This window comes from Oxyura jamaicensis, chromosome 5 (assembly GCF_011077185.1).
Source record: "Oxyura jamaicensis isolate SHBP4307 breed ruddy duck chromosome 5, BPBGC_Ojam_1.0, whole genome shotgun sequence".
NCBI lineage: Eukaryota > Metazoa > Chordata > Aves > Anseriformes > Anatidae > Oxyura > Oxyura jamaicensis.
In genome coordinates this window covers 48,536,874-48,548,983 of record NC_048897.1, presented here as the reverse complement: position 1 = coordinate 48,548,983, position 12,110 = coordinate 48,536,874, and the positions used below count along the sequence as shown (strand labels likewise).

At 43.7% G+C, this 12,110-nt stretch overlaps 1 protein-coding gene across 3 annotated transcripts in view; it reads left to right on the top strand.

Annotated features, from left to right (window-relative positions):
- MNAT1 (MNAT1 component of CDK activating kinase) overlaps positions 1-12,110 on the top strand; it is an 87,922-nt gene that overhangs the window by 51,608 nt on the left and 24,204 nt on the right. Inside the window, exons 7-8 of one of the 3 annotated variants that reach the window (XM_035328135.1) lie at positions 219-420; positions 666-1,108. The exons of 1 other annotated variant lie outside the window; for it this stretch is intronic. In XM_035328135.1, coding sequence (XP_035184026.1) covers positions 219-420; positions 666-854 — 391 coding nt within the window. In that variant the 3' untranslated portion in view covers positions 855-1,108. Of the gene's footprint in view, positions 1-218; positions 1,109-12,110 lie in introns of those variants that run through there. One more of the 3 variants, XM_035328134.1, reaches the window with a different exon arrangement.

Genomic DNA, 12,110 nt, shown 5'->3' with positions numbered 1-12,110 from the left:
GGCACAGGCAGAACTGCATCTCACACAGAAAATGATCGAGGTAGATGGGCTTTTTTAAACAAATAAGCAACCTAATGGTGCTTTAGAAAATTCAAGGCTGTCTGGAATTGCGATTGTCTCCATTTTTACTGTTTTTGTCCTCCTGGTGCCTGTAATTTTTATTATCTGATATCAGGCTTCTGAGACCAAATATTAATTAGCAGTTTAAACTTGGGCAGAGCCAGATTCAGCCTTCACCACCTGTTTGGATGGAGCACAGCTGTGAGGGACCTCCAGGGCGATGGGAGCCTTGGGGCCCTCTCAGCCCTAACCCTTCTTGCCAGAGAAACAAACAGCTTGGGGGGGGGGGGGGGGGGGCGGGAAGATGGCTTGTACCAGGAGAGTTCCCAGCCTCTGTCCCTTTGCATGTGTCCCTGTAAGGTGAGTGCCGGCACCTGGATCAGGCACAACCCTGCTGTCCATCTGACTGCCCACGGCTCTGCTCCGGGGGCAGCCCAGCACCTTGCAGGACAACATGCCTTAAATAGCGCCATCACATCGCCGTGTCTGCGTGCGAGAGTCTTCAGAGCAGGGTTTGCAAACAGCACTCAGTCTGTTCTTGGGGGCGCTTTGACACGCGCCTCGATTTACTTCTCTGAGCCCGAACAGCCCTGGCTGTCCTGCAGGTGGTGAAAGAGTTAAGAGCAGCTGGGTGGCTGTGGCGGCAAGGGAAGGCATTCGGTAAGGGGAGGCACGCGGTGCCCACCGGAAGAGTTCTGCTGAGTCCTGAGGCTGTTTGCAATTCCAAAACAAATACATCGATGCTGTGGGTTCCCAGCTGGTACGACTCTAACCCTATTCCATTGGGTGTCTGAAATACCTTAGACCATGCAAGGCTATTCATTTATATATATTTGTGTTTCTGTGTTTATATGAACTCATGCGCATTTCCTGTTGATGAATGCTTAACTAATGTGCTTTGGTCCCTGGTTTGGGGTTTTTTCAGGCAGCTGCATACGGCTGCCTGAGTGAGGCAGAAGAGCTGGGCACAACGTTAACCACTCCCGCTAAAGATTTTCAGTTTCCTCTTAATTTGGACTCGTATAAAGACAGGTTACATCTAAAAGAATTTGGAGTTTTCATTCCTTCTTCTTCATCATCCCCGCTTCCGTCGTCTTTCTGTAAGAAAGGAAGAAGTTTTCCATAGTCCTTCCAAATGTGTGAGGTTTTTGCTCAGTTTGACCATGCTGTCGGTAGTCGTAAAGTACAGCAACCTTTTGTGTTCTTGTTACTAATTTTGCAGATGAAACTTTGGCCATTTATTACTGCTAAATAGTTCCCTCAAATGTGCAGGCAGCTATCATCTGAGCTTCTGGAGCCAGACTATGGCAAAGACACTGCCAACCTGGAGACTTTCAGTGATCTGGAGGCTTTGAATTCTCATCTGGCAGCATAATTTATTGACTTTATTTTTGGTAAGATACAGTTTATCTTCGAAACATCCAAAAGAATGATTTTTTGAATATTCAGACCTTAACCTCTTCCCTTCTGCAAGACTTCAGGTTTCAGCATAAACATTGCTATTTCTTTCTTGGTAAACTGCAGTAACGGAGGAGACAGCTGGCAAGAAGGTTTCTAGCAAAGAGCAAGTAAAAGGGTAAATCCTTAAGGGATCATCAAGAACATTTGCTAAGAATTTTTTTAAATTAAAAAACTAGCTTTATAAGTTGACTTGTATTATTTGCTCATTAGAATTTTTTAAAAAAGACACTGTGCAGTCCAAGAAACTGATTCTGGGTCCCCCCACCGCTCTTCTGTAGGGACTTTGCATGTTTTGCAAATAAGGAAATTACGTTCAAAATGCTTTTAGAAACTTGTTTTCAGTTTCTCCTGGGGTTGTACATTTTATTTTATTCTGTGCATGGCACAAAAACATTAATATCCATATGATTTTTTTTGCTGTTGTGTTGGAAGTTTGACGATAATGAAGAAAAACCCTTTTTCCTTTTTTTCTCCAATACAAATGAGCGGTACTGTGTGCAGGGTTTTGTATCCTTCATGCCCTGTCCCATTCTTATCCCCCCCTTTGTGTTTTTCTTCTTTTTTAATTTTTTCATATTTTTTGAAAAAAAAAACATGGAACAATCATGAATTGCATGGCTTTCTAGGAGCGATTTGTGTCACACTAACTTGTAGACAGTTTTTAACCTTCTGGCAGGAGGATTGAGACTTTCTCAGCGCAATAGAGTTTCCCTTGCCTGTGTCTGTGGGGTCTTGGCAAGGAAGTCCCTCGATGGTCCCATGAACACCACCGGGTGCACTACATCCAGGTTGGCGACGATTTGCTCTTGGTGGCAAAGAGCACGTCAGGTGTGCAGCCCATGAGGCCAGCTTGTGCCCGCCTCCGCCTCTCAGATGGAAATGGGGCTCAAAAGGAAGAAGCGGAAAAGATGGCTGCGAGCACCCAAACCAATGGAGCTGTCCTCGGAGAGAAACGGGGTCTTGGATTGTGGTCTTTTACCCATCCTGCAGGGAGGCTGCACAGCTGCTGTGTGCTCTGTGATGACCAGTAGCCCTGTGCCTGTGTGACTTCTGTTGCTACTCCAAATCACCCAAGTGTTTGGTGACACGTTGGGAAGTCCCTGGCTTCTGGGGGGGGGGGGGGGGTTGAAGGCAACTTGCTGATGGGGTTGTGTTTGGAGAGCCTGTGTGATTAAAAGCACTGCTGGCACTTCTGCGGTCACCAGAAGCTGTTAGATCGGTGTCATTTGACTAAACTGGGGAACGTCTTTTGGTCCTAATCAGTCCAAATCCGTTCCGCTACCCAACTCATTGCAAGGCTGCTTGACCTACCACGGCTTGCCATGGAGAGGAGTTGTGTGGCTGAGGAAGACCAAGAGCACCGGGATGCTCAGGCACTCGCTGCCATTGCTTTACCTCAGGTTTTCCTAAAAGGAACCAAAGAAGGTCTGTCTTCTGTTTTTTTTTCTCCCCCCCTTTTTTTTGTTTTTGCTAATGTTTTAGCTGAGCACACTGGATTTGTGTGGTTAGAGGTCTGGAATAAATAGGATTTTTCTTACTGCAAAACAGAAGAAATGAAAAATAAAACAAACTCTGTCGTGCCAAGTAGTGAAAGAGCAGAACAGGATGGGGGTGGAAATGAGTTGCCTTTATCCTGTGAATAGCTTTGTTGATTTAAGAATATATGCTTGTTACGTAGTTTTGATTTCAAACAAACAAACAAAAAAACCCCGAAGTTCAAAGTGATGTTTGTTTGAGGTCCTGAAAAATGTGAAGGCATTCTTGGGATTATTGGGAGGCGTGTAGAGCCAGCAGGAGCTGCCACAAAGCATTCTCACCGAGTGCTTAGAGCTGCGGAAGAGCTGCGCACAAGCTACTTAAAAACTTACTGTGAATCAAAAATCTGCTTATGTGATGAACATTTTGGGAAAAGATGGGTGAATTTCATGCTTAAAATTTAGATTTGATGCATCGACTTGTTTTCATCCCTAACCACATTGTTAGGAGCACCCAAGTTATTTAGTGTGTTGTTTCAGTATGATGCAAAAGGAAACGTCAGCGGCAAGCACTAACGAGGCTGGGTAAAGTACCTTGTTTGTTAATTTAGAAGTTAAACTGAAGGAAAATGCCACTTTAAGAGCTGAGGTTAAGTTCTGATGGAAAATGGGAGCTCTGTAGGAAGTTTCTACATAGAATGAACATGTTTTAGTCCACTGTGCATGTTATAAGGAGCAACTGGATTGATCTGTTCCTTTTTTCCCTAGTGTAGGACAGCTCAGTCGTTTCGAATTTTGTGTTAAGATGAGGAGGCTGGATTTCATATCTGTTACGGCTTTGTTAGCATTTAATTTTTAACCTTCATTTCAAGTGGAAAATTTCTGCATATTTCTTTGTTGTACAGTGTTGTAGTGTAATTTGAACCACATGGAGAGTTCTGGCACTTGATCCAGAAATGACTGGTGCAACTTCTTTGCTGTCAATCACTGGTAATTTTTTTAAATGAGGAATAGTGAGGATGCTCTCCAAACTATTGAACCACTGCTGATCAGGTCTTCGGCTGGATTAGTTTTTGATAAAACCCTGTCAGTTTCTCTGTTGCATACGACATGGTAAAATAATCGAGAATTGATTTTGAGTGGGTGACAGGAACGCTGGGCTTTAAAAGTCATAGCAGGTGATTTCTCACATCAGCTCACTTTGTGATTGGGGTATGCTGATATTTCTTGAATCTTGGAAAAGGAGAAAAGCCACAAATGAAGGACTTATTTGGTCCGTCTTGGCCCATTGATTTTGAACACTGAGTTCATTCTGCTCCTTTAAATAGAATATAGTTTCTCAATAAGCTCAGCAGTCAGAATCAAAAGATTGAGTAAGAGCAAGGAAAGCTTGTCTTGCTTTGGAGTGCACCGAGAAGGCTGCACTCATTCTTACCGGAATTCTCTTGGTTACCAAGGCATCTGGTCTGAATTTCCCAGTGTCTTCTGTTGCAGGGCCTGATCCTTTCTTCTCTGAAGTCAGTAGAAAGATTTCTGTTGGCTTCGTTGACTTTTGAATAAGACACTTAATGAATGAGAATTGGCAGGTAAGGAGTGATTATTGCTTCTGACACAATGCCGTTTGCATGTAGCCTGGTAAAGTGAATTCTTATTTGTTGGTTATACCATAAGTAATTGAATAAAGACTTATGAATGGTGGTAATAGCACTCTGTGGGTACATTTTTTTTGAATAATGAATATGGATGAATGTGCTATCTTTTTCAAGGGAGGATGGAACAAGGAAATAGACCTGTGTCTATGATCTTAATTTGGTTTGATGTAGAAACTGCCTTGTATTGTTTTTGCATACTACAGAAATCCTGCAGGCTTCACCGTAAGACTTTGGAAGGATGCAAATTTAATATGGAGTAGGTAGATTAGCACTGATTTTTTTCCAACCGAATGGAAATTGAGCAAAGGAGCACAGCCTATAGTAAGTCTGAAATCTTACTGTTTAAGAAATCAGCTTTCTGGCAAAAATGGCTATGAACATTTCAAACGACACCCTAAAGTATATGGTGTTTTGCATGGAGCTCTTCTGTCAAGGTCATTAGCGATTGAATATATTAAAAGTGGACTGCTTATGAAACGGAGAGTTTCACTTCCTGCCCGCCCACCTGCGGGTATAGTGTGGGTTCTGTAACAGTAAAAGCTCTCGGGAGGGTTATAAAAGCAGAGAATATGGAAAATATATAAAGAAACAAAGAAGGAAGCCTGCACACACCATGTCGTTTCTTATATTTAAAGTTGGCTGTAGCTGTATATGTACCACTAAATTAACCTCAAAAGCTGGCCATGACAGCAGAATGTCCATGGTGATTGTTTTTGTTGGCGTTTGGCTTCAAAATTAACTCATCGATCTAACATGAGTCTCTGTGCTCAGAATACTGGCCTGGTAATGTTTTTTTACTTTTTCATGCAATCATGGAAAAAATATGTTTCTGCTCGAAGCAGTTGTCAAACAAGCTTCTTTCATCGACAATCAGACACAGGGCAGCTGAGTAAGGCTGTTTAGTCTAGAATAAATACTCAAGAGATTACAAGGTCGCTGTAGGAAATGTAATTATACCATTTATTCCAGAATAGTCTTTTTGTAGCGTGGGCTTGCAGAATACTAAATCATGCTGTTTATTAAAGTACGTGTAATATTAAATACAAGTATCTCAGAGCCTTAACGTAAGGAAGAAATAATTGTCTGGCAAACTACTACAGGAGCAACTAGCAAATATTTAAAACTGCTTCCAAAAAATCGGGATGGTAACCTTGGTTTTATTGCTGAAGGTTGGTAGGAGGCAAACCCGGAGCCCTCTCTGCAGGTGTAGAGGCAGTGCTGCAACGCAGGCAGCTGAAGCGGCGGCAGGCGAAGCTGTCTGATGATGGATTGCAATGCGGCAGGAGGCATCCTGCGGGTGTGTGGGCCAAATGCCCTGGTTTTTGCGCTCTTGTGTCTCACCAAATCGATGTCTTTTTACTACTAGCCGCTTAAACATACCTGATGGTCTGTGATCTGTGATAGATCTTATCTGAAAGCCTTCCTCTGCTTTCATCCTTCCCTACATCCCCTACATCGGTACCATTTTTTATGTACAGTTGTCCCATGACTTCATACGTCTGCAGACGTCACCCCTTCCCTGTTCTCCATCTGTTTAGAAAAACATTTTTTTTGTGGAAGTTCAGGTTTAGATCTCCCAGTGCTTCTTGGAAGTTGTGGTAAGTTTGAGGCCAGTAATTTTTGTGCTCTGGGCTTTTCTTTAGTTTGCTTTTCCTTCTTTGCTTCTCCTGCCCTCCACTGTGTTGCCTTTTTGAGCCTTTCTGACTCCTATGCATTGGGAACTGTGCAGTTACTACCAGGAAATTGATACCTTTTGGACAGAGAAGTGATTTTTCCTGCTTATCTCTCACTCCAACAGCAGGACAGCCTCAGCGTCCTCAGCTTTTGGGGCTCTTCCCAGGCCAGAGCCACAAAATGCTTTCTCGAAGCTCAGTGATAGGCAGCCCACAGAGGGAAGAACGCCTTAGCAATGAGGAGCAAGAAGAGCAAAATCCGTCAAGTGATGGAGAGCATGGGAGGGCAGGGCTTGAAAGTTCGTGGAGAATGGCTGGTGAGAGGAAGAGCTTCTCTTGATCAACATCTGAGAATCACTCTTGCTTTGTACTCCGCCGTAAGGGACTGCAGAGATGTCATGTCAAGGAGTTGCTCTGGGGCAGCCTAGGCAACCACTTCCAGCTTTCTGAAGGGCCTGTTTGGATGGCCCGATTTTTAAAATTAATTATTTACTCTCAGATGTAATTGAACTACAAAGGCAAGGAGCATCCTGTTTTGAATTTTCCCTCCTAAGGCATTTGTAAAAATCCATTGAGTGGTAAAAATGCAAACATTTTTGTTTCAAGAGGGGTGAGTAATATATAATGAAAACAGACCCCTAAAAGAGGAAAACAAAGCCAGGAATGATGCATCTTCTTGACTCTGACGCTGATAAACATAGCTTTAATGCAGCCTTCCACGTTCGTGTACTACATGGCTAAAAAGATGATTAATTACTAGCTTCCTGAAATGGCAGAGAGAAACATGGGAGAGCCTTGCGTAAAGCTTCAAACAGCTTTTCAAGCTGTTGCTCGTGATTCTTCTTTAACCTCCTTCAGATAGCTCTGTTCAGCTTTATGCCTAGCGGGTGGTGTTTCTAACAGCGATCACAAGTCAACAGTGTTTAAAGTTTGCCTGAAGAGCACGAAGTGGTTGGAGTGAGGGATCTCCTCCCAGAGGAGGATGACATTTGCCAAATTTTGTAATCTCATTCATAAATTCGATTCTATGTATGTAACTGATTTCACACCCAATATGATGGAAGGCAAGATTTTTAAGGGCTGGGCTGGTAGGCTCTGTTTGCTTCTTAGAAACCACCCTGATGATCCCCGGAGTAGATTACACCGGAGGAACATTTTGGAAAAGTGGAACTGGAGGACTTTGCTGAGAGTTAATGGTATCTGACCACATCTGTTGACTTTATTTTCTTTTCTGGTTACCTTCAAACAAACAAACAAACAAACAAAAACAACCAACCACGAAAATTTAAGCCAAGTCTTACAAACCTATCTGAAATGGGGGACACAGTTCCTATCTCCCTCCATTTCAGCAGTTTTTGTATCCGTTCACTGATTTTGGTCACAGTGCAGCAGCAGCAATTTCAGGGCCGTAAGCCCGTAGGTGCTGCATGAAAAGGAATGGTTGGGTCTGGAGGGAGACCCTAAAAGTGCCTTGGCTGACAAAGAGGCTGCATGGTAAGCTTAGAACCTACTGAACGCCAGAGGAGCTGCGTGGGAGCGAGACACCTCCTAAATGTCCTTCCTGGTGAAGAAAAGCTTCAGTCTGAGCTTGCAAGCACCCACAAGACCAAGCTGTCGGAAGCCAGGCCAAATTAGTTGTGCATGGCACTACTTAAAAAGAAAGGAGAGGAAAACTGAAGCTCTTTGGATCTTTGAAATTGGAAGCTGTCCAAGGACAGGTAGAAGGTTATTTATTAGCTCAGGCGTGTTTTGTATTTAGAGACTTGAGTGTGTTGGGGGCAAGGGGACAAAAGAGAGGCACCCAAGGCTTTAAAAAAACACCCACCCAAACACAGACCTCACAGCTGTTCGTAGCTTTGTGTGTCCCAGAGACCTTTTATTCATCACGGACACTGACGACACGAGGTCCTTTGAATTCAGAGTCTCTTAAAAGCCAGTGTTTGCAGGATGGTCGTCTAATCATGGGGAACTCTAAATATTAGTCGTTTCTAAGCATATTCTGCTTTAATTTCAAATCAGAATTACATTAAATGAACGAGATGTCACTGGGTTACTCGACACCCACTCGTGTGCAGTGTTTTGCAGAAAGCTCACCAGTGATGCTGAAGCTGCCTTGCGGTGCTGTTGCAGCGCTTTGACTTGGCCAGCAAACCCCACAACACAGCCACTGGAGGTGTCGCTGCCATCCTGGAGCATTCAGCAGCACCCACCTGAGCTAAAAAAGGGAGGATTGACCCCCCGAGCGCATGGCAGTCTTTCTGAAGGTTGGTGGCACTAAACATACACTACAGAAGCGATCGTGAACTCAGCATTTTTGAAAATATGCCTTTTCTTTTTCTCTCCAGGGCTATGTGTTTTGTGTCATGCTCTGTGGCTTTGATTTTTGTTTACTTTTTTTTTTTTTGGAGTGGGGCTACTTGCAGCGGGCTGAGGAAAGTACCCGCAATTAAGTCGGTTGGCTGCAGTTTCTATATACACATTTAGGAACTGATTTTCATCATTTTGTTTTTAAAAGCTTTGGTAATGGTAAGCTGAAAACTGTTCTAGGTAAACAAACCGTGTTGTGTCAGGCTTCCAGAAAGAGCTGAGTTGTTCGCTTCTCGCTCTTCAGAATCGAGGTATTCGTGTTGGGCCATGTTTGCAATAACGAAACAGCGGCTTGGACATAATCATGCTTCACAGATGAACTATTGCTCAGGCTTCAAGGCAACGCCACCATGTTTTTGTTTCTTTGCCTAACTGGTATTAAATGTAAAAACATAAATCCTTTCCAGTGAGAGGAGAAGGGGAGATGGTTTTCATTTGGCATAATTTCCTGTGAGACGTAGTTCTAAACAAGGCCCATATTTACACAAGACAATACAGTTTTACATGTACTAGTATATCCAGCACACTTTAAAATTGTTTAGCCAGCCCTGGGTATTAAATACCTTCACAATAAATGTGTTTAATAAAAGTAGATGAAGTTTGAAATAATTTTTGAATAATTTTACAGTAGAAACACCAGTTAAATCAACCCCGTTGCAGTAATAAATGTCACAAAAACAATTAATTATACTTGCTTGCCACTGCAAAATCAATTGTGTAACTGTTCTTTTAAAACTGACTTTTACATTACTAAATCCTAAACACTACACTTCTGTAACTTGTCAGAATCAGGTTTTGGTTAATAGATATTTTCAGTGATGTAATGGGAACTTCTGGCATGGAGTCAGAATATAATGGACTGTGATTAATGTTTTAATAAGCACTTTTCTTCTACTTATGATGCAGCAGTGAAATGGTTTCCTGCTTAGATTGATAGAACAGCAGGTGTGCGTACTTTTTTTTCTTTAAGAAAGAATAAGTTTTTCAATTCTTCGCCTTGAAAATATTTAATATTTTTCCCTGAGTCAAATGCTGCTGATTTGGGTTTTTCAGTTTGTTTATTTTAAATCCAGCTAGTGCTGATACTTGTCTTTTGGAAGTGGAGGGTGCCTTGGAAACCTTTTCAGTGCTTAAAATAATTGCTTTGCAAAAGAGGAAGCTCATTAGTTTAAAAAATAGTTTTGATATATTGATATTTTCTTCACTGAATGGATTTATTTAGAAATAGTGTTAGAGTAATTCAAAAGCATGTGAGAACAAAGTATGGTGTTGAAAATATTAGCAGGTTAGATTTATTTTTCAGTTGATGTAATACGCTTGCTTCATTCTTGGTTACTTTTGCACTGGAATGAGTTGTGTTTTTCTGCATTTTAAATATCTCTGATTTTTTTTTTTTTTTAAAAAAGTCTATTTTAGGCATCCTTTTAATGACCCAGCAGTTCAGATTTGTTTGCCTGGATAGGGCTCTGATATGCAGCTGTCCTGGTGGAGAGGTGGTGCTGCTCTTAAGATGCTGCATCGGGTGAGCACGTCCTCTGGGCTCTTCCTGATGTCAGGGGGTGGTTGCTCACTTCTGTCTGCTCGTCCCGTTTCCAACCTTCTGTTGGAAATGAAGTAGTCTCAGTTCTTTCCTTCTCCTCTGCCCTTGCAGGTAGCTGCTGACACAACGGACAGCTCTTTGAGAGGCACAGGGCAGCTAACTAGGATTTATGTTAGCTACGCAAAGGGCAGCCACGTCGGGCCGCCTCTGCTGCCAGCCCTGAATAGCTTCTGTCCTAAATCACAGCGTGGCTGCGGCTCGCAAGGTGAGCGGGGCTGTGGGCAGCGTGTCGTGGTGTCAGGCTGGCCAGCAGGGATGCTCGTTCCTTGCTCCTTGCCTCCTGTCCAGCTTCCTGAGTGCAGGTGGGCAAGGCAGATCTGGGGCCAGGCTGCAGAGAGACGTGCAGGGATGTGCTAGGGGAGAAGGGCCAGTGACTTTCCCTCCTGGGAACGGGGCTGAGAAACACTCGTAGCAGGGAGAGAGGCTGGATGGTAGCCACGAACGTGAGGAGTCAGGAGCCTCCTTGGAGATCTTCAGAAGCCATCTGGGCATGGTCCTGGGCAACCTGCGCTGGGTGGCCATGCTTGAGCAGCATGGTTCGAGCAAGCAGCCTCCAGAGCTGCCTTCGAACATGAGCCATTCTGTGAGCTCTGTGGAAAGGGGAGGTCCCATCTCTTGGGTATTGCTGGCACTAATCCCTTAGGCACCACTCCAGGCACCTCTGCTCCCGTTCCAAAATAGCATGTGAGCCTTTCTGGAGGGATAGAAATGGAGCTGTGGTCCTGACTCTAGTGCAGTGACTCTTCTCTTTGCTCTGCAGTCTGTTAACATTAGTTGAGACTCATTAAGAGGTAGTTTCTCCATCTCTTCTTTTTTTCCCCCCACAGACATGGGAATCGTACTGATTCCTCTGTTCTCTGAAGCACCAACCTATGCTTAAAGTTTTCTGTCAGCTTTGGAAGAAGTGTGGATATTACCATATTCATATTTTTAGTACTTACTGGGGATTTCCCAAAGAACCTCTGTACCTTGGTTTTATGCCAGCTCTGTGTACTGGGGTATCATCTGCCTTGCACAGAGTATTTGTATTTCCTTTATTTGCTACCACTGTGTTTTAGTTCTCCCTTAAAACGATTCAGAAGGTGAGTGCTGGCTGCTATCTTTATTCCCTGACGCTTTTCCAGAATTCATGAGGAAATGCTTGTGCATAAAGCCAAAAAAAATCTACACCTCTTCCCCCCTTCCTGTCGTTAGAAGGTTCCCTGTCTCCTCCTCCTCTTTTCACATCGAGGCCGTGATCTATTGGGCAGACTTCTTTGCTCTGTGGTCGCTGATTCTGTTGGTTGTCAAAATGTATTCCAGAAATGAGAGAGAAGGGGAGATCTGGACTCTGAGGCCATCTCAAAACTTGGAAGCATAAAGGCTCTGCTGTTCCAGACTCTTCAGTGCGCAGTTAATTTTGCAATGAAAAGTCCTGCAGATACCGAGCCTGCAAGCAAATCTGAAATAGGGAAAGAAAATCTTGCTTTTTTTTTTTTTTTTTTCCTCATTCCATGATGTAGGTGCATCCTGTTCACGTGTTCCCTAGCACGGCTTTGGCTCCAGTGTCAAAACAGCATTTTGAGAATTTCGCACTGAACTTGCTCGTGCGCTGAGGGGGACAGGTTTAAAAATAAGTGTGCGAATAAAAGTCTGATGCGGGTCTGGCAGAGGGCATTTGTAGTGGCGTCGGTGGGAGCAGTTAGGCCTGCAGAAGCGCTCTGCGTGGCAGCAGAGAGGATGAGCAGTGTGAACAGGAGGAGTGCTCCCAGGCGCTTTCGTGCGATTGAGCACTATGCACCGCGTGGCTCAGGGATGTTTGCAGATGGAGCAGGTGGATGTG